This window comes from Hoplias malabaricus, chromosome 16 (genome assembly GCF_029633855.1).
Source record: "Hoplias malabaricus isolate fHopMal1 chromosome 16, fHopMal1.hap1, whole genome shotgun sequence".
Taxonomy (NCBI): Eukaryota; Metazoa; Chordata; class Actinopteri; order Characiformes; family Erythrinidae; genus Hoplias; species Hoplias malabaricus.
The window spans coordinates 18,199,090-18,222,787 of NC_089815.1; the positions used below are offsets into that span (position 1 = coordinate 18,199,090).

Below are 23,698 nucleotides of genomic sequence, written 5' to 3' on the forward strand. Positions count from 1 at the left end.
GTACAGACTGTCAATATGCCATATATCACAGCAGAAGCTTGCTCAGTGGAGCCCAGTAACATAATAAGATGAGCTCTGGGCTTGGGCTTACCATGGTTTATTATTATATGGGGCTCCACGGACATCTGGCAGTTATCATTATACAGTATCTACAGAACTCAAAAGAAGCTAAACACAGTTTGATGTAACATATATTTAAAAAACTGTCCTAAAGGGAATGATGTGGATCGTAGCCAACATAAGCAAAAAGGTTATGAGGATGATAGCTCAGCCCAGAGAAATGAACACTAGAATTAGGGCCCAAGGAATCTGAAAAACATCCTATATTGAGTCCAACACATTCAGATGATTGAAAATTTTGGCCATAGTTCAGTATAAATGGCTATTATAAGGGTCCCTCATTATGAACAGGGACTATTTATTGTGTACAATTGTACCATCTCCATAGAATATCATGAAACAAAATAAAACTGTCCATAACAGTTGCACATACACCTATAAGTAGTGTTGCTCCCGATACTGGTACTCAAACACAGTACTGGCCATAGGTGTGTTGGGAATGGCCAACTACTCACTATTCCCTACATGTTGTACGCAGGTCACTCCTCAAGACACACCCAATAAAGCAGATACTGACAAAAAACTGAAAAAAAACATATATAAATGTTTTGGGTCGTGGAGGGGAAAACATAGTCAGCACAATCTCTACACACTGCAGCGGAAGCTGGATATTAGAACAGAAAATAGTTGCTGATATGTTCCACCTTAAATTGTTCAGAAACAGCGCCAGTGCTGCGTCATGTAAGGTGGAATTGAAAAATAGAATTAATTTGGAATAAAGGCTGTAACAGCGTGTTGTGCGGTGCAACATGTTCTCCTACAGGTAATTCTCATTATCTGGGGACATGTGCATCCAACACTATGTAATATATTGTAGTTTTACCGTTTAATCCGTCCTCCACTGTAGAGCTCCACTGCACACGCCTGTGTTTCCTTTCTGTGCTCTGTTCTCATTGGCTGTAAAAAGGAATCGTTCAGCCTAGAGTTGGTGGAGAGGTTACACTACGTGACTACTTCCAAACTTGTGTTGAAAAAAATCAAACGTTTGATATGCTGCGACTGGTCTGAAACAGGATTTTGAGGCAGAAATATATAAAATCGGCTAAAAGTCATGTAGGGTAACGCCAGCTTAAAGGCATGCCAAAGAACACTGACTTCATTCAAGCAACCACAAAGAAGCATGCTACCATAGGTCAGCAGCAGTCCTTGGAAAATGCAATTGCATATGATGACAAATATCCTCATAACAGTGTAAAAAGCTGTTCAGTCAGGCTAGACTGGGTCTTCCTACTTGCACTTGTTACTGCATTGTGGAAATTATAGATCTGGTCTCCTTCAGGGACATCACAGAACACCCACAGAGCAGGCTTGATTTGGGTGGGGGAGTCATTCTCAGCATTTCAGTAAAACTGATGTGGTGTGTAGCTCTGGTTGCTGCCAGAGTTTTTAATATTGTGTCCACTCTATTAGACACCTACCCTGTTTGTCCACCTTGTAGATGTGAAGTCAGATAACAGAGTTAAGATGACCTGTTGCTGCACAGTTTTGGTTGTCCTCTAGTCCATCAGACATAGGACGCCGCCCACAGGCCGCTGTTGGGTGGTTGTTTTTTGGTTGGTGGAATATTCTCAGTCCAGCAGTGATACAGGTGTTAAAATACTCTAACAGAACTCTTATCAACAACAGACACTACCATCACGTCAGGGTCAACGCAGCTCTGAGGATTATCTACCACCCAAATCGTACCTATTCTGTGCTGGTCTTATTTGGCCCTGACCGTTGAAAAACAGGGTGAAAATGGTCAAACAAATTATGTAGAGCAAACAGACAAGTTTGTAATCATAGGACTACAGAGTGCTCCTGATTTGGTCAATGGAGCTGAGAGCATGGACAGTGAGCTTAGAAACAAGGAGCTGGTCATAGGGTTATGGCTGATCGTGATGGCTTTAAACATCTGGTTTTGGAATCATTATTCTACAGCATCTACATTCTCGGAGCTTCAATATCAACCACATTATAAACTCAGGCCCTAATTGTTACAAAACCAAAATGTAACAGCACAGCCAGTAACATGTATTAACAGATATTCCCTTACATTTTTAAAGATGTGCATCTGGTCTTTAAGATTCCTGTAAATGAGAATGAACCACAGCCCAGGAGTGAGCTGCAAGGAAGTTTAGCTTTGGTTTTTGGCATATTCACTTGGTTCTCCTTTTAATTAATTTTAATTAAATCCTATTTAAATTCTTTAACTTCTCTGCACTCATACTGCTTTCTTCCATTTAACCTCATTTTTGTGCTCTCACATAAACATGGGTCCAGTTCTATGATCAAAGACATTCAGACGTGGGGCAATTCCTGTGTGCTTGCACTCTATGTAAGATGCAGCACTAAATTAGAACCGCTTGTGTCATCCCATGATTTCACATTTAGGAAGCCCACAAGAAACTGACTGGGTTGCATTATTTCACGCTTTGAAGGTTGTAGGCTACGGATCCCCAATTTAATGTGCTAAGGTGCTCAAAAACTTTATGTTATGTCAATATAAATATTTATTATAAGGGTTTAACAATGTAATGTAGAATCAAAATACCATGATGCAAAACTGTGTGTATTAAAGATATATCAGAATTAATCATGGAAAATATATATTTTATTATTTATGAGGTTTAATGTAAGCTCATGTTGGAATACCAAATATTGCAGTCAACAAGACGTAATCAACATATCACGCCCCCATTTAAAGCATACTCTTTATGTTAATATTCCTTTTTTTGTTTAGATTTCTCCTAAAGTATTTCAGCATGACTTTTCCTAATCAGTGATAAACTGTATAAATATGTGTGACTCCATGGTGTGATTCTGGGTGTACCACCTGAATTCAACCTCCTTCTTTTGTGAGCAAAACATGCTCATGCTCCATTTCCTGGATTTTATCCAGGAGAGAAATGTATAATTCTACAGACGGAGTTCTCTCAGACATGTTTAATACTGGTGGGGAATTTATCCCGCTGTTGGCGGTTACACCAATATTGAGAGCGGCATGTGGTGCTCTGGACTGTAAATGGGCTTAGGTGGACCCCAGATAATGAATCATTGAAGAGGGAAAGCAGGGCACCAAGGCCTGATAGCAGCATCTCCTCCTGTGGTTAAAAATAGCCTGTGTATCTGTGTTGGGAGCGCTCATTCATAAAAGCCCAGACTCAGGCCAGTCCCTGTTTAGGTGCTTTCATACGGCTGGTCTGCTTACCCAGGACCAATGCCATAAAATAAACATATGCTTCATGACTCATCTGACTTCCACTGCTTCCTATTAGAGAGGAGTTTAAATGCACGACTGATTTGTACCACCCAGTAGCACCTGGGAGCTGATGAGAAACTAAATGCAGAATATTAGCACTGAGCAATTTAGGACAGTATAAAAACTTTATGATCACAGTAAAATTCAAATTAAACAGGAACACAGCAGATGGGCTCTTCTAGATTGCTGGCTATTAGGGTCATAATGCGTTAAAGTATTTTCATGACAAATAACTAAAATGACACATCTTGGAAAAACTGGCAAAAATGGTAGAATTACTGCATGTAGAGGGTGTTTTTATTTCATAGCAAAAGAACAAATCAAGTTTATGACACTTCTTCATAATTTACATAATTTTGTTTTCACAATTCTTTAAATATTCTGACTTAATGAAACATACTTCTCAATAAATTATGTTATTTTAATTAATTGTCCCTTATTTGGAGTTAAAGAAAGACTACTAATTGTGATTTGACATGGTTTGTACGATTCCATTTTCCCCTGTGCTTCATCTGGAAAGAGCTGCCATAATTTTAAAAAGTATATTTTTTGAGGTGTTTAATGAAGCCGGAATGCTCCCATATTGACGTTTACGTTGTTTTTTTAAGATTCGCTTATTTGCTACGAACTTAAAAAGCTGAGTGAACATCATTTTGCCAAAGGTATTAGAACAAAACACTTCCACTGATAACTGGATGCATTTTAACTTGGAGAAGACAGTCGGGGGGGGTCATAATATCTTAAACAAAAATAGCCAATTTAAAATTCAATACTACCATCTTACCTACACTTTTCATGGTGTAGGGATCAATAGAAAATTCCAAAAATAATTATGTACCTGTGTGTAGAAGTCCTTAACCAGGGGCAGGGAACACAATGGCTTTTCGGTGTTTGTAGGGGGCTCGTAGTCAGGGTAAACGGTCCTGATAGCTTTCAACACCTTATCTCTCTCATCTTGCCTGAACGTACACTTCCTAAAAACATCGTCCAAACACAAGTCATCCTCCTCCATCTGCTGCACACACCTGGGGACACAGACAGAAGAAAGCAGATCTGAGATTATGCTCATAAACTGGGGAGCAAAAAAAAAAAAGACAAGAAAAAAGGGATTTGCACTTCAACAAATCAGTATTTGTTGTGAAACTCTCCAGGGAAATCATTCTAATTATGAAATTGTTGTAGGAATATTTTAAGAATAACATATATTTAGAAGTTTGTATTAAGTGCTGTTTTTTTTATCTAGAATAATGTTATTCATTTTTTGAAAAACACCAAATTAACTATTATTTTTCAAAATGAGTAAAATTCTCTATCAATGGAATACACTTTCTCTAGATACAATCAAAAATATATAAAAATAGCTAGAAACCAGTTGAAAAATCTAGTAATAATCTAAAAAATAAAGTAACAATCTAATTAATTGAAACATAAGATATATTGATAATTTCACTTGTTAACATATTGGTGTGTGTCTAAAACACAAACATCCAATACATAAACATCCAATCCAATGAGACTGTTTTAAAATGTTTAAAAACCCTAAATAACATACCAACCATCAAACAATAACAAAATAAAAGAGAACTACAGAAAAAAACTGGCTGGCTTTAGTTTGGTGCATATCCATCCATCCATTATCTGTAACCGCTTATCCAATTTAGGGTCACGGGGGGTCCAGAGCCTACCTGGAATCATCGGGCGCAAGGCGGGAATACACCCTAGAGGGGACGCCAGTCCTTCACAGGGCAACACAGACACACACACATTCACTCACACCTACGGACACTTTCGAGTCGCCAATCCACCTGCAACATGTGTTTTTGGACTGTGGGAGGAAACCGGAGCACCCGGAGGAAACCCATGCGGACACGGGGAGAACACACCAATTCCTCACAGACAGTCACCCGGAGCTGGAATCGAACCCCCAACTCCCTGGAGCTGGAGCTGTGTGACTGCGACACTACCTGCTGCGCCACCGTGCCGCCCTTTGCATATATTTTTTATTTATTTATTTTTTAAATAATGTAAAAATCCTATGCACTGGTTTTCCTTACTCAGTGTGTTACATGTCATATATACATCACTCACTAAGACTAATTCCTTGTGTGTGTCTGTGTATTAAAGTGACTTTGATTCTGAATGAGTGTGAACTGCGCTAACCAACCATGGTGGACTATGTCTAAACAGTATAAATACCATTTAAAAAAAAATAAATAAATAAAAAAAAAAGGAGCCTTGGTAAGCTTGCTTAAACTTGTTTAAATCTTAAGCCTACAGCGGCATGGCCCTGGGGGACACTGAGTGAAAGTGAATGGCAAAACATTTCATAAGTATGTTCACCACCTTTTCCTCCACTGACCTCCTCCCTTCTACTTAGTGGATTTAGCCTTGCAGTAACAGCATGAAAAGAAATCCAAGGTGGATTTCAACTCTTTCCTTGATTCTTTGTGACAGCCTCACAACTCTTGCTCACACGCTCCTTCAAAAGCTTGACATGTTGAATACAAAAAAGGCTCCTTAATGAGAAAAACTCACAAGGTCGGACAACCTGGCATGGAAGCAACTGACTGCGGGGCTCATGGGGACAAAATATCAAAATATTCACGGTGACAACAGAGTACTGGAGAGCACGTTCACTCTGAAAGGCCGAAGCCATATGGCCAAGAAAACACGGGAGTGATGATACTGAAATGAAAAACATCGGAAGGGTCTGGACTACTCAATGCAGAGAGGTAACACTGTGTTCCGGCCGCAGGCAGAATACTGATCAGCAGAGCAAGGGAGTCTGACTGATGTATTCACCGTCAGCTCACAGCTGACAATGAAGAAGACTAGAGAATCACATCACTTTGCAGAGATCTTAGGTGGTACTCAGAAAATCATTCATGCTGTGGGTCAAGGGGATGCTGTGGGTCAAGTCCAGTAGCTCAAGCCGTCATTGTCAAAATATTACGGTAATGTACAGGTAAGCGTTTGTTCATAAAAATGTGTTAACAGTGTAAACTTACCCTATATTTGGCAACAATGATCTTAAAGTCAGTTGTGCACGCTAAAGTTATATACCATTCACTATTCTAGGACGTGAAGGTTTAATAACTTTCAAAAACACAGAATTCTAAATGGGAAAGGGAAGCAATTCCGTGTTAAAATTTACAACAGCAATAGAATAATGCATTTATGTTCCCTAACCATCAGAAGACCCCAGTAAGAGATTTTTTATTTATTTATTTATTAGTGTATAGGGGCATAAAACAGATTAGATTATACTGTTATGTATAAATCTGAATCTAAACGCCTGGCATAATGCTAATAATGAATTGAATATATATATATATATATATTTTTTCTTGTGTCAAGAGAACATATAAAACGTCTTAATTCCATCATGTAGCTATAAGGATTTGGGTAATGTATGGTTTGCTTGGCCACAAAAAATGGCAATATATGAAGAAATAATTATCTGGAGAGAGCAAGGTGAGAGAGAGACAGAGAAAGAAAAATGTGGCTTCTTTACTGTCTCAGAGCTTCTAGTTAAGATGCAAAAACATACATGTGATGTTATAAAATCATTATGCACATGATAGCTTACTGCCATATCCTCAGGTCTATCAAAATGTTTGGTCATCTTCACTAACAGTAACAGTTCAGTACTATGCTTGCTCTACCATTTACACTCATATTACTGGGATAAAATGGCAAAGATCTAATTCTTTACCTCATTGTGACACAGCTGTGTTTCCACAAATCAGTGCCTGTCCACTTAGATATTCGACACCATATCAAATACTTGCTCATGCAATTTAAATGAGAATGGCCAGATCTGAATTCATGTGGGTTTTTCCCCACTATAGTTCACTTCACATTTGCATATCACTGTCGTCATTATACAAGAAATGTTCTTCAGACTTGTTTCTCCTTCTCACGTTGCTCATGTACCGCTTAAGAGCTTATTATTTGACCTCCAGCACAAACAAACAGTGACACAAGCTTGGGCCACAAACCTCCCTGAGTACCACCTGCTGTATGTAAACTTTTGTTTGCTGACGTACTGTAACCTGTGTTACTGACGGCACAAGTAGAGCTATGGAGCAGTGGGAATGAAATGTACAGCTTTTTTTTCCTTCTCCCTTAAGGTTCCATCACAAATGGCTAGGTTCACTACATAGTACTTAAAACCTGCCACCTGCACATTAGCAATGCATTTTAAGTCTTAAAAAAGCCATTTGCCACATGGGCACACCTGTGAAAGGTTAATTTCTATTTACATGAAAAAATAAAATAAAAGGTATTTTCCCTTCACACCAGATTAACCAAGTGATTTTTGGTGTCAGCTTTGACGTTTGATTCTATTTAGCTTTAAAATTGTCTTCTGGCTATTGTATTTTTATTATAATATTTGAATTAATTGGCAAATATTGTTTTCAAACTTACTGCAGTTTTGGTTTATTGCATTTATTGATGACATCTAAAGGTCAGTAATAATCTATTAATTGCTGTTTATATAAAACTGCTAAATATGAGAAGGAAAAGGGACTAATCATAAATCAAAATGAACTGCTAGACACCAAATGTTGGCTAAAGTACATCAGGAATAAAAACACGAGCTGTATTGAATCCTTTTATTATGTAGTGAAGTGGTATTGCATGTTATAAGGAGGCTGGGACAGACTAAAATAATCTAAAATGAGGAATTAAAAAAGAAAATTGGGATCACATCTCTACTCATGTCTAAAATCCAACTGATGTTGAAGTCAAAAAGTGAGGTCAGATTTACATCCAATCTGCATTGCAATGTGTAGTCTGGGTCACTGTAAGGTATATCCGACAATACTTTGATGTTTCCAAAGCAACAGGCTACTGCAGGATCAGTGTAAACACTATGTGGATTCCCAGCGCCCTCAAGTGCTCTCCAGTGGAAAAGACAGCTCTACCGAGACAGGGAGGGGCCGTGGAAAGCAGGGCATTCCTCAATTCTCCACCCTGTCTGCCAGTGACTCAGTAAGAAATCACACTGCTGACTTCTTCTGCTTTCATACGGGAGCTCCACATGACCATCATTCAACTGTGAGCCTTGGACAGCTATTTTTCTCTCCATGAAATCAGAGGAAATATGTTTGTTCAGCCATTTAAACCTCAAACTCTAAGGATCTGGCAGCAGGTCTAGACTTCCAGACATCACGACACACATTACATACGCTATATATAAAGGTCTGCAGCAGGAAATTCTACTAATTTAGGGCACACCCACTGTGGACAAAGATGCATTCCTTTAAGCACATGTCTTATATCATTTCCATGAAATAAATCTGAATGCTCTGGAGGAATTTTACATAAGCCTAAGAGCGTCAGGTTCTATGCCAAGCATAAGCAAAAGATGGGACTAAAGCCAGCAGCTTATAGAAGAGGTCTTAATATTTACTCTGTGGCATAGGCATGTTTTTATAACACCAAAAAGCATTCAACCTGTACAGCTCAACAGCCACCTTTCTAGAATGTTCTCATCTATTCTGAGTACAACAAATGGGCTATACATGTAAGGTAACACTTGTGTAATGATGTTCTATGGGAGAACGCAACAAAAGCAACTTCCTGAACCAGTTCCACGAAATAATTAGAGACTGGCCGGGAGAATTAAATTATTTATACACAAAAATATTACATTTCTTAAACATATTAAATGTAACAAACACATTTTCCTTGACATGTGTGTGACATGCCTGGTCGAACAGCCCAGCTCAGAAAGCTCAGTGTCAGTGTCTGTTGCTTTACATGCTTACAAACCACTGATCCCTCACACTTCAAACTGCAGCAGTGAGAAGCAAGCGAGCTCCTGTTTTTGCCTTTTTGTTTTGTTCTTATTTCTCCATTGCCCTTTTAACTCTTTTCCATTTTTCTTTGCTCATGTCTGTTTCAAAGGGTTAAACCCTGGTTTGCACCCTAAAATAAATGCAAGTTCTACGCTGTGACAGAAGATACTCAGATTGGAGATGGAACAATCCTAATTAGTCCACAACTGCCTAAAGAATAGGAGTCATATGCAACTAAACCAGTGACATAACTATTTTAATCTGAATTTTTAATATTTGGATCATATTTTTCTGAATGATGTATTTATACATATGTATTTATATATTGTTTAGTATTTCATATTTGAATCATATTCATATGGCATTTGATAAAAAGTGTGAGATGTGAAATATTCAGATTGGTAAAAATTCAGACCCATATATTTAAATTCTAAAAATTCAGAGCTCTAAAATCTAGGTCTGAGGCCAACCGCCCAGCATTTTCAGGAGAAGTAACACAGAATTAACCAATAACAGAGCATGTCTTACCCTGTCCCGATTCCTGTTGCGAGCCCTAAGAACTTAAGTATGCACCTTTATGAAGTTGTATAATAACTCAAATATATAAAATCTAGTGGAGTCAAGTATACATACAGATTGACATCTTGGCTTGAAAAGCGGTATTTTCAAAATCAGCATCACAATCACAGGCCAGTATCACAATACCAAATAATAATATCAAGCAGTAGCTATATCACCCAGTTTAACTGCTAAAGCCCATGTTCATAGGGTTATATAAAGAAAAAACAGATGCACCAGCGTGACTATATGAAAAAAACAAAACAAAAAAAAAACCTACAAGTCCCTGCCCTAATGTCTCCGGGGCATTAAATGTGTCATCTTTCTTTGGTAAATGACTGACACACTGTGTCTCTGTCTGCTTGTGACGCACAGAGGAGAATGGGAGATGTTGTCTTTGTGTGGCCGAGACGAACGGAGAGGGTGACACATGACGGATAGCACAGTGGCAGTGCAGAATATGAAGAAGCAAGGAAGGGTATGGTAAGAAAAGATGATGTCTGGGAAGTTAGGACATAGAGACTGAGAGAGATAGAATGTTTTTTTTAGAATAGCAAGAAGAGGAGGGGTAAAGAAAAATATATCTGGGAAGTATGAGAGAGCGAGAGAGAGATTGTTGGGAAAAGGAGTGGAACTGCAGCATAACAATGTCATTGCTATTGCCTTACAGTGATCGATTGGCTATCCAGCCTTCCCCAAGCACCAGCTTCTGGAGGTCTAGTGTATCACTACTCAACGTTTGCAGTCACCTTCAGCATCTTACTGCACGAACACAGGGAGTGAGCGCTTTGAAGTCAAGTTACATTATGCAAGCTGAGCTCTTCTAGTACTTCTCCTTGCCATAAAACATTACTCCGTATTTCTAAACTCTTGAACTTCAAGCTTAGTATTCAGTTATTAGTCATGCAGCTCAAAGGAACCATGCTTTTGTAATAAAATTACTTATTACAATGTTACAGTAAGATTACTGAACTAAAACATGTGCTCACCTGTCTAAAATGATGTTTTGCACAATTTAAACTAAATGATCCAACCCAGGTTTTCCCATGAAATGAATGCCCAGAGCATCACACTCCTGCACCAACTCATCTTCACGTAATGGTTAGAGATGGGCCTGAGCTTAGGGAAGGGTGGTACCCACATTTTTCATACCGTAATACCGTCTCAAAATAATATCTCGGTATAGGGTATTACCGCGGGGAGGGAGTTCTCTGTCAGGCTGCGCTGAGCCTTATATCTTAGCACAAAGTCGAGTGAATTTAGCTAAACACAGCCCGACAGTGCACACCGACACACGTGTTGACGATAAAAACCCGTTACTGGGAGAGCAAATTTCAGCAACTGGTGCTGAAAAGTTCCGAAATAAGCGAAATAAGACGGTGTACACTGTTTAGAAGCACAGCCAGCGCTAACGGGCACTTGTGGTTTAGCACATCACAGCAGATTTTTCTGCGAATTGAGCCTCAAAACACACATATTTAGAAGATAAAGCCATATACATGTGAGCACAAAGTCGAGTGAAGAATGTTCTGAGAATTATGTCTGTTTACAGCTTAATTCCTTTCCCTTTTAACCAAAAAACGCAGCGCTAAACTTACAACTGCTATTGGGGTTGTGCTTTTCTTCACATATTTTCAGACCGTGACATCATCAGTCACTGAGCTCCCACAGCGCCCCCTCCCTGTGGCTCTCTTAAATGCACATGATCATTTTAGCCGACTTTTAAAGACACAGAACCGACATTTGACACACCACACACACGTCATAAATACCGCCCTCATTTTAAGATACCGTCAGTGGCTTGTGCTGGACCATGAACCAAACATAACTGAACAAGACACTAATCCAAATTCCATTCCACATTTTACCATGAACCCTAATAAAAGCTGTCTGGTATCATGTGGTTTTCAACCTCATGATACACCCTCAAACACAAAGACAGCAATGATGATCGTATTAAAAGAGAATTAGCTCTTGTATCGGAATCTGTATCAATGTCGTCAGTTGTGTATCTGAATTGGATCGGAACTGAAAAAAAATGTGGATCGGCCCATCACTAGTTACGGTGCTGTAATGTAATGGAAAAGAAAGTGGGACCTATCAGATCAGATGACCTTCTTTCTTTGGTCCAGGGCAGTCTGACTGGTCTGTGGCTACACAGCCCTATACACAGTGGGCAGGAAGAGAATGGATTGAGACATTTGTACCATAACTACCATTAAAGATTTCTATGGCGGCTATGGAGGATTTCTAATCCTCTGATTCATAACAACAATTGCCATTTATATTGTTGGGCATTGAGAAAGCTTGCTCAGAGATGTATATCCAACACCTACACACAGTGGTCAGCTCCTGGAGACATCAGCCCAGGATCACAAAGAAAAAACTGGATCCTTTAAGTGCAAGGAGACTAAGGTAATTTAGACTGACAAGTTTATTTTGGTCTAAGGTCCTTGCCAACATTTTGAAAATCTTGCAAAGGGTAACACTGACCCCTGGAGGCAAGCATAAACATGACCCAAAAAATACAAAAAAAATCAGCTGTATGCAAACATGGCCATCCCTGACAAAAATCAATCAATAAATAATAATAATAAAATCATAAGGTAAAAATACAGTGAATGCATGCATCCACACCTTTTCTTAAATTTCTTTTTTTGCAGAACATTTTGCACACAATTATGGCACATATATCTGAACATATTCTTTAATAACAGTGAAAAAAGATCATTTGACCAGGGGGTACCCCTGCTTTCAACACCAAATATCCTCTTGTAATACAGTACTAATCAAAATCTAGGAATATTTGGTGCATTAATAATTAGGTCTTTGTTATATAAAATCATATACAATAATATCTTCTGCATGAGTGAACAACCCTCAGGTGCTAAATTTTCTTCAAACCCACAGAAAACCGGAGACGTTTCCCTGATGTTTTGATTCGTCACTGTTAACTATTACTGCTTAATCTACTCAGAAAGCACATAATGTTGAGTTTATTATTAATGTTAATATTAAAGTCCAAACTAAGCTCTTATACTGAGCTGTTAATGAATAAATAAAGTTGCAGCACAGTTAAGAGAGGAAGTCTGACAGTGTTTACCTGCTGATGATCCGTGGAGGGAATTCTGGGTTTCGACCCATGCACTCCAGGGCAGCACAGTAGGACGCTTCGTTGTGCTTCAGTCCTGCTTCCTCCACCAGAATAAACAGCTGACGTATAGGGTGAAGAATCCCCTGAAACACACAGAAAGCAACCTGAACACAGAGGCCTACAAAGTGACTTGAGCAGCACGCACCAAGCAAAAACATAGTGCCAGTGACCAAAGCACAATCACACAACAAATATAAACAGTGCTCAAAAAAAACCAGAGAGAAACAAGCTCCCAGCAACATTAGAAAAAATATCCCATGCTTAATACTGGAGCATATTTACAGTACAAGTGAACCACGAGGGTCAAAAACACAAAAACAATATAATTGTTCATTAATTGTAATCGTGGTAATATGTATAATTAATCGTGATATTGGTTTGCGCTCATATTGCACAGCACTAATAAGCACCAGACCTTCCAATGACAAGGGTATGTATTTTGGGCTTTCCTGTTTTTGAAATGCCAGAAAGACCTCTGTACTAATGGCTATATGGCTAATGGCGGTCCAGCAAAACTAGGCTTGTCTAGTTTCTCTTTTCTCTTGTTTGTCTGCTGTTTCTTTGCTTTATTCAACTTTATGGACACCATGAGGAATTGTTACGTGTGTGCTGTCCCTGAATACCATGCGAGGAATGAAACATTAGTTAATGTCCATAAAATGAACATCTGGAAAGACAAATAATGGTTAAACTTCACCATCTGAGAGGCAGTATTGGTTTTCTTTTGTGGTGAGATTCCAAAGAATTGTCCTTCAAATAGAGATATCATATCCCTTCTTACTTTAATTATTGTTATTAATAAAGCCACAGTCACAGGAGAAGAATTAGTTTTTATTTACCTTGTGAAATAAAATGTAGCAGAGGAACAAAAAAGTATTTATTTTGGCACAGTGAGCAAACGAGAACGGAACTTTCTATACCATCAACATTACAAAGACAGACACTGACTCATTTACATCAGATAATTATATACAGGGGTTAGACAATGAAACTGAAACACCTGTCATTTTAGTGTGGGAGGTTTCATGGCTAAATTGGAGCAGCCTGGTGGCCATTCTTCATTAATTGCACATTGCACCAGTAAGACCATGTGCATCCAATGGTTCAAACATTGTGTCCTGAAGGCGGTGCCGTGTATCAGGATGACAATTCACCAATACACACAGCAAGACTGGTGAAAGATTGGTTTGATGAACATGAAAGTGAAGTTGAACATCTGGCCTGCACAGTCACCAGATCTAAATATTATTGAGCCACTTTGGGATGTTTTGGAGGAGCGAGTCAGGAAACATTTTCCTCCACCAGCATCACGTAGTGACCTGGCCACTATCCTGCAAGAAGAATGGCTTAAAATCCCTCTGACCACTGTGCAGGGCTTGTACATGTCATTCCCAAGACGAATTGACGCTGTATTGGCCCTACACCATACTAATAAATTATTGTGGTCTAAAACCAGGTGTTTCAGCTTCATTGTCCAACCCCGGTATTTGTACATATTGGGGGGAGGGTCCATAGCCTACATGGTATTACTGGGCACAAGACAGGAACACCCTGGACAGGACATCAGTCAAGCAATGTGCACCACACACTCAACCCGTCAGCCACACTCATAACTATGGACACCTGTACACAATCAATCCATCTGCCAACATGTGTTTTTGGTTTGTGGGAGAAAACTGGAACACCTGGAGGGAACCCATGCAAACTGAGGGTGAACACACCAAACCCCTCACTGACAGTGGCATGAGGAAGAGATTGAATCCAGAGCCCTAGGGGCCGGGTTTTCAAATGGTATCCGACAAGATTAAAACAGTCTGGTTGAATTCAACAGATTATAAGTTTTTTTTGATGCTGAAAATGTTGGACGTTGTAATCCAATCTAATCTTTAATCGAGATTAAATGCTACGATTAGGTTTTTCAAAATTTCTAACAGAAATCTTGGATAGTGTTAATACCAAATAACAGGACTATCATTATCCCACCTTAAGAGGAGGATTCCAGCAGGATTAACAGAGTTGAGGACACACTTGGTACAGAAATGACTCGAAAATTAACTGTTTACTAATTTGTTTAATACATACACATAGCTCTAACTGTTTTTCATTTAAAAGTGAAAATAGGATAAAATGTAAATAAGCAATTAAAATCATAATTAAAGTGTGGATATGGAGAATTAAGAGATCAATTTGCTCTATTAAAATGCTTGATCTAATTATTTTATTTTTCATTAACAAAAAATTGTAAAATTACTTGCTGAGCAGATGGCAATATTGAGGAGTATTAAATCAGAGAAAATCCATATCTAGAAATCCTAATCCTGAGATAACTGGATCAGTTTAATCCAATCTGAAAATGTTTTGAAAAACTGATCTCTGAGATCATTTTGATGCTGGAAAAAAAGGGGATTTGATTATCCAGACAATTTGGATCAAGTTTAAACGTTTTGAAAAACAGTCCCCTGGACATTGGAGCTGTAGGACAGCAACACTAACCACTGCACCACCATTCATTCATTCATTCATTATCTGTAACCATTTATCCAGTTCACGGTCACGGTGGGCAAGAGCCTACCTGGAATCATTGGGCGCAAGGCAGGAACACACCCTGGAGGGGGCACCAGTCCTTCACAGAGAAACACACAGACACACACCTACGGACACTTTTGAGTCACCAATCCACCTACCAACGTATGTTTTTGGACTGTGGGAGGAAACCAGAGCACCTGGAGGAAACCCACGCACACACAGAGAGAACACACCAACTCCTCACAGACAGTCACCTGGAGCGGGAATCGAACCCACAACTTCCAGGTCCCTGGAGCTGTGTGACTGTGATACTACCTGCTGCACCACCGTGCCGCCCACTGCACCACCATGCCACCACAAAATATTTTTTTGAGGAAAACAAATTAAACAAGAATAAATCATTACAGAATTTGTGTGTGTCTGTGGTAGTGCTTTCCAAGGCATACTACAAAACTCTATTCAAATCTATTCTGCTTGTTTTGCTTCTCCAGTAGGAAAATGTGGCACATAGTACCTGGAACCTGATTCTTTTTTTGGTCCATAGAGACTTGTAAATGCAGACTAACCCTTTGTAAAATCAGTAGAGAACACATTAGTTTTTATCTGACTTGTAACAGTGCAGTGGTATTTTGAAGAAGTTCAAATGCTCTTTGGATTGGTGGGCAATTAAAGAATCTAGCAAGAGCTGGATGCTGCAACAAGGAACAAAAACATATCACCAAAGTCAGTCAAGTAGTATATGTATCATGCAGTGGAAAAGCTGTGTGTCTGTTCATGTGTGTCCGTGTGTCAGTCAATCTGACTGCCATGTACTCACCTTCTTGGCCCACATCCTCATTATGATATTGTAGGCGTTAATGTTGAGCGTTTTACGTTTGGAGAGATTCCGGTGGTGAAAGTGGAGATAGCGCTGGGCTCGTTCCATGTTGCCAGTGAACACACAGGCTTCGAGGTAGCAGCACACATTTAACTGAATGTCAGCATCACGGTTCAGTTCCTTTTCTTGTAGAAGCTTCTCAGATCCAAGAGGGCTCCACTGTCTGATCATCTGCTCCAGTTCTTCCACTTCTGCCAACTCTGCATCTTTGGAAAGCTCTTCAAGGGCCGGACTTTCCGAGATGTTTGGCTCAGACTGAGCCGCAGTAGAGGCAGCTGTTTTCACAATGTCATTTAGTTTGGGGGCTGCTTTGATTTCACTGGCTGCTGAAATGGTCTTCATAGATGAGCCAGGAAGCATCATACTGCCCTTGCTGCTTTTTTTTGGCGCTGTCTGCTTTTTGTTGCTCTTTCCCTTGCTACTTTTCGTTCCTTTGTCATGGAGTTTCTGCTGAAGTGAGGATTGTTTCGTAGTCCTGTTCCACGTCTCACGTTTAAGTTTCTCCATCCAGCGGCTCGCATGAATTTTAGAGGACGGACTGTCTGTAGCAGCTCCTTTTTTAGTGGACTGTCCTGGTTTTTGAGCTTCTGCCCTCTCACTTGGTAGAATCTTCTGACTCTTGCTGAGTGAGGGTCCTTTCTCTTTTTGCGGCATTTTGAGAAATTCCACCTTAGAATGTTTCACATCTATAAGCACGTCAGATTGTAACTGCTGGATTCGGGCTTCAAGAACTTTAGATTTAAAGGAAAAAAAAATTAAATCAGAACTACACTCAGAATTAAAAAAAAAGCAATGACTTAATATAATAAATAACGAAATTAAACATTTTTCAGTCAGTCAGAAACTGTAATATGCAATGATCCTAAAACTGAGAAGTGGAACATTTATTGTTCTTGTATGAACAGACCTGCAATATATAATATCTAAGAAGTTATCATCTGATTATTTGAATTCACCGTTTTCTCTGATATAAAACCAATTATGTTAAATTTCCATAAGTAAAACCTCTTTACAGTTACTAATATGACACTGTGTAACTATTAAAGATGCCAAATCACTTGTGAAAGCTGTACAACACTGAGTTTAAAGTTACAATAAATGTCATACCAAATTAAGCTCACTTCCCAGGGACTTTTGCAAACGGATACATAGATATATTCAATACAGTATCATACAGTCATATGGTAATTAGTATTAGTATGAAAGTTGATTCTAAACTTCTCGATTCAACTAGAATTGTGAAACAATTCAACTAGAATTGTGAAACAAAGAGGGAAATATGAATCCTTAGCACAAGTCTCTAAGCACGACATTGTAACCTTAGGTACTCATGTAAACATTAATTTGATGGCTATGACAACATACAGTAATGAATCTATATTAATATATGCATAATTTATTCTGATATAATATAATACAATACAACCGAGTATGCAATCATCTATGAAATCAAGAAACGTGAGAAAATTACCATCTAACAACTGTGACTGTTCCCAAAATCGTTTGCTTCCTTGATCTTTTTTTGGGATAGCAGAGTAGTGTCTTCGGAAAGATGTCCATGGGTTATCTGAAAAAATAGAGACATTATTAGGAAACAAATAAAGAAAAAAAAAAAAAAACAATCTGATATTTTAAATCAGAAATCAGGTTTCTGATTCATACCTCTTCAAACTGATTTTTTGTTACTCTCAGTGCAGAGCTTTATCGGTGATCCATGTCTAAAACACTACTGAAACGCTCAAATTCTGAGGTATTTGTTCAAATATTTCCTTTCCAAAAGCTGTTTTTGTCACTCGCCTGTTCTTTGATGAGGTACTGCTACCAAGACAAGAGAGGGTTTCATACATTACACTGTTACCTCTCTAAAATTAGCTGAAGTGTGGTGAGCGATCAGGCAGTAAACATCACAGACCATGGCTACTGAAGCTACTTCCTAAAGTTACAAGGAATTGGATTTGTAGAAAAGTGCTATTTAAGTGTTAAAGTGATTAAAGTATAAACTAACAGTGAAACAATTAATAAAAATCACGGTATTCACATAAAATTAATGTATTTTTATCAAAATGTGGAACTGATTTTTCTCTCAAATCATCTCATATGCTGCAGAAAGAGCTTTTACTCTCCTGGAATGTCTTTACACTAGATATTAAAATGCTGATGTGAAGATTTGATGACACGCTGACACAAGAACATTAGTGAAGTCAGGTGCTGGTGATGGAGGGTAAAAACAATACCCCAGGTTAGTTCAAACCCAGTTCTACAGCACCATTCTAAGAGGCTTTTAACAGCAGCGACCTAAAAGCCAAAAACAGTAAGACATCATTTTTTTATGGGTATTTTCTCGTTTAAAGGCTATTCCGTTCTGAATTTAAAAGGTATTAATCTTTACAGAGGTGAGTAAATAGCTCGTCATTGCCTGTGCTGAAGGGCAACATGTGCCAATGCTTTCTATCTGCAGGCTGAAAGTTAACGTTACCTCGGACTCCTCTTTCCCAGTAATTCCTGTTCCTGAGGCAAGAGAGACAATGTTCCACATTTAGCAGATGGCGAACACTTCCCTCAGCGATGAGTCTCCCGCTCAGACATTTTGGAAAGGCACACAGTCTTAAAAGAGACATTTTAGATCTCCTTAATACTTCAACAACAACCGCATTATCTCTCCCACTAGGCGGCCATTGCTCTGCAGGCCGGGTTAGTCGACTTCGACTTTGTACCAAATGGCTCATTTTTCCTACTCCCTCTGTAGTTAACTACATAAGTCACAATAATGTACATCTTTTACAATGAAACATTGAACAAAGATACAGTAGTTAGACATGTAATATATAACTGCAAAAACGTATAAACATCATATATGGATATTCAGTGTTTGGTTCTGATGTTAAAGCCTCGTATTTCATTACCACTCTAGTGCACTATGTAGGGAGTATGAAGCTATTTGAGTTTCAGCCAAAGAAGGTGACTGTAGTCTAGGAATGATAGAAGACTGCAGATACATCGAGTTAGAATTACACAAATAGCGTTGTTTTAAAATACCGTTTTTTTTGTTTTTGTTTTTAATGTCCTTTTAAAAAAAAAACATGCACAGAAAATAGGTTATTACCATGTTAACGTATTAATGGATTTTAATCAATTTAACTTCAACTTCAATTTTTTAAATAAAAATGGTGGTACAAAAAAACAAAAAACAAAAAAAACAACAACAACAAAAAAAAAAAAAAACAGACAAGAATTTCAGCTTAAATTTATTTTAATGGAGAAGAGCACAGAAAACGGACATAGTGGCTGGCCAGTCTCATATGCTTCCTGTAGATGGCATCCTTCCTCAATATACCATATACATATGTCCAAAAGTTTCTGGACACCGCTACCTTTAAGGTGCACCGTTAAGTCCATATTAAAGCGCCTCAATAGATAAACACGAAATGAATGGAGAATACGGAGAAGCCACTGATGAGACGACCATGCTCAATGATGAATATGAGTTATGAATGAATTAATTCAGTTAAATTCACACATAAATCTAGTCTATATCATTTCTAGAAAAAACTGGAGCAGTTAGTGCAGAAAAAAGAAACCAATTTTATATATTTTATGTATTTTCATTATTTTAACTGGATCACAAAAATGAAATTAAATACATTTCATTAATATTGTTTACACATCTTTGGTAGTTAAAAAAAAGAGTGCACCTTTAAGTTATTTAGACAGATTTACCTATTTTCTCTTTGGGTTTAATTCCATTCTGACTGCTATTGTCAGGGTTCATATCTGAGTAGAAATATAAGGCTTTTTAAAATGTGTGTGAATGAATGTATACCAGACAGATTTATCTACCCTCAAGCGTTCTTCAAGTAACTGAGCTCAGACAACAGGACTTGTTTCATATATTAGGTGTTTAAGCGTTTCTGGAAGTCATTTACAGCCTACATTCAACACACTTAATGGTGGTCCTTGTGAAGATTGTCATGTCTACCACATGAAATTAGCCGTAATGTTATTTTCAACTTCACTGGTCTGAACTGGGCTCTGTGTAATAACTTAAAGTATAAATCACATTTAGGGTGTGTGCAACAGGTAGAGTCTCTATCACACAGCTTCAAGGTCATGGGTGGTGGGATTGAACTCCCAGTGACTGTCAGTGAGGAGTTTTGTGTGTTCTTCCTGTGTCCGCATAGGTTTCCTTCAGGTGCTTAGAATTCCTCCCACAGTCCAAAAAATTGGTAGGTAGATTGGGTACTCAAAAATGTTCATAGTTGTGAGTGAAGGTGTGAGTGTGTCATCCTGCAAAGGACTGGCACCCCCTCCAGGGTGTGTTTCCACCTTGCGCCCAGATATGTTGTGAGCACCAGAAGATAACATGTGGGTACCAAATTGTAACAAGTAACACCAGGTATTGTTTGAGCACCACATTTTATCCATCCATCCATCCATCCATCCATTATCTGTAACCGCTTATCCAATTTAGGGTCGCGGGGGGTCCAGAGCCTACCTGGAATCATCGGGCGCAAGGCGGGAATACACCCCGGAGGGGATGCCAGTCCTTCACAGGGCAACACAGACACACACACATTCACTCACACACTCACACCTACGGACACTTTCAAGTCACCAATCCACCTGCAACGTGTGTTTTTGGACTGTGGGAGGAAACCGGAGCACCCGGAGGAACCACATTTTATCCACTGAGCACAATATAGTATCAACTGAGCACCAGATATCAGCTGTACTGTAGTTTGAAATTTTACAAAAACATAGTCTGTGCTGGGTGTTTGCATTGTATTACAAATTTCTCTGGTGGCTCTCTGCAAAATTTACACATAATGTTCTGTCCCTACTTGACTGGCTTGGAACCATGTGTGAGCAGGAACTAATAACCTATCCGGTTCCAGGTACCAGATTTGCCCAATGGAAAAGCAAATATCAGAGTAGAGCTGAGCCAAGTTGTGTAGGTGCCATACAGTAGGAAAGCACCATTAGTGTGACATTAGTGTGTATGGTGTTAGAAACCCACCATAGTCTGTTAAGAGGGACAGTGATGGTGGCCACCACAGTGTGTGTGTGTGTGTGTAGCTAAGATCGTAGGTGGGGATCAGAGAGTGTTTGCTGCCATGGTTCACAAGCTAGGGTGCCCCCTCCCAACACACACACACTCTCCCCCACCTCTTTCTGACCGGCCTGTTTGATGTTTCCTGGCCCTTGTTGGCGGCTGCCTCTTAGCACTGGTGTGACAGTCATTGCTGGGTGAGTGACCATCAACAAAGGAGGAGAAGACAGCTATTCAGGCCTGTGATAATGGCTGGGCCGAGGCAAGGATCAACGTTCTCATGGACTTTGATCACAGGACCTGCATGCACACCTACATGGTAGCTATTTATTTGTTTTGCAGACGGGGCAGTGCCTTTAAAACGTTGGGCAGGACAGACGGGCCTTTGTGCGAAAGCCGGTGTCAGAAAATGCTTTTGGCATCTGTGACCCTCGGGGAAAGGTTAATGGAAAAAGGAGCTTGGCATACTCACACTGTATTAGCCCCTCTGGACCCCTCCCAAAAGTATGTACTGACCAGGATTTGATGAATGGCACTTTTTTGTTTATTTGCAGTGCATAATTTTTTTTTTTTTTTTTACCCAGTTTTCTCCCCATTCAGTTACTACCAATTCAACACATTAGCTAGGTCTCCACAATCACACACAGCACTGCCAATCTGAGAGGGTAAAAGCTGAACATGTTTCCTCTAATACCTGAAAATCCAGCCACTGCTTCTTTTTAGATTGTTAATAAACTAGTAAAACTGGAAAGCTCAACAAGCTTGGAGAACACTAATGGCGCTTTTCCACTGTATGGATCCTGTGCAACTCAAATCGGCTCAGCTTGGCTCTTTTGTTTTTCTCCAAGCTAAATCTGGTGCCTGGTTCCTGGAACCGAGTACTTGGTCCCTGCTCACGCTTGGTACAAAGCGAGCCGAGTAAGTACTCAATGTGACATTTAAACCTTCCAGAGCACCGACTGGCCAGAGATAATTGTTTACATGGTAAGTTGAAGAGGTTCAAACGATCATTGGATCAGTGGCTGACGAAAACCTCAAGAGACAGGTGTGCAACAAGGAAAACTCTGATCCGTGAGAACCGAGGCATGTTCAGTCCAAAAAACAAAACCTTAGAATAAATCTAGCCATTTTATCGCTGTCTTAAGAAAAATACATATCTCAATTTTTTGTTGATATTTAGTTTTCTACATCATTTGAACACATGGCTGTGTGTAAATTTCTTGATGAATGGACCTACCGAAATGCATCCAAAGTCACTTAGAATAAAATCATTTTAGATCGACTTTGATTAAAATTAAGAAGGTTTTTCCTTCTGTAAAATTATTTTCGTGGCGATACATGTTTTTCTATGGACCGAATCGATTTATAAAATCACCAAGCTGCTGAGCAAGTTTGTTTTTTTCCAACTCACAATGGCAGCTCATATAATTAATGTGATTTTACGATGCCTCCAGCTACATTTCAGGGGACAGCTGTGGAAGTGGAAAATTACCAGGTACTAGGCACCAAAAAAGCATGTAGAGTCCAGTAGATTGGAGTATATTATAGGTACCACGCAGTGGTCATGCAACAAAGCATATATGTGTGCATGCTAGCATAGTGCTGAGTGATAAGGGGAGCCATAGGACCATCAAACTCATCCTGAGAGAGCAATGCCAGTTTGGTTCTCCTGGACTGCTGACCTCAGTTGACTGACGCTTCACTGGGGATTGAACCTGCAGTCTCCCAATGACAGAACCATGCATAGATCACTGAATTTCTTTGGAACCTGGAATACATAAACAATATAAGTGTGTAGTCGGACTGAGGAACTGTTCGTCTTCTGTAAGTGCTTCATCCTGATCATGGATGTGGTGGGTCCAGTGAGTCTATGCGGGAACAGTGTGCTAGTTTATCACACTCACACTTGTGGAAGAATTCACACAACCTATCCACCTACCAGCATGTGTTTATGGACTGAAGAAGTAAACTGGAGCAGCTGGAAGAAACCTACATAGACACAAGAAGAACACAAAGGTAAAGCATTTCTACAAAGTATGCCTTAAAACAAACAAACAAAAAAAATGTAAACATTAAGCACTAGTTTTAAATGGAATATCGGTTGATGTAGAACAAATGATGGTGGAATGGCAGAGGTGTTTGGTGTTGTACATGAAGGACAGGGCAGATGAGTGAACTGTTGTCATGCATATTGTGTTTGTTGGTGGTGTACAAAATAAAGCTAATATGGAACTGAGAATGCTTTAACGGTGCCAGTGGGACTTGGCTCAACCTTAGTCACCAAGGAAGCCAGTGTGGATTTACAGTTGTTGATAGTGCAGAGAGTCGATATAGTGGGTAAAGTCCATATTGAACTGGTGGCACTGAG

General features: G+C 39.2%; 1 protein-coding gene across 1 annotated transcript in view; it reads right to left on the reverse strand.

Annotated features, from left to right (window-relative positions):
• Positions 1–18,948, reverse strand: part of polrmt (polymerase (RNA) mitochondrial (DNA directed)) — a 65,853-nt gene extending 46,905 nt beyond the window's left edge. Inside the window, exons 1-5 of the mRNA XM_066647678.1 lie at positions 18,760–18,948; positions 17,755–17,850; positions 16,224–17,014; positions 12,830–12,963; positions 4,200–4,386 (exon numbers count right to left, since the gene is read on the reverse strand). Of these exons, the coding sequence (XP_066503775.1) occupies positions 4,200–4,386; positions 12,830–12,963; positions 16,224–17,014; positions 17,755–17,850; positions 18,760–18,901 (1,350 nt within the window). The 5' untranslated portion in view covers positions 18,902–18,948. The remainder of the gene's footprint in view (positions 1–4,199; positions 4,387–12,829; positions 12,964–16,223; positions 17,015–17,754; positions 17,851–18,759) is intronic.
• Between the last annotated feature and the right edge of the window lie 4,750 nt (positions 18,949–23,698).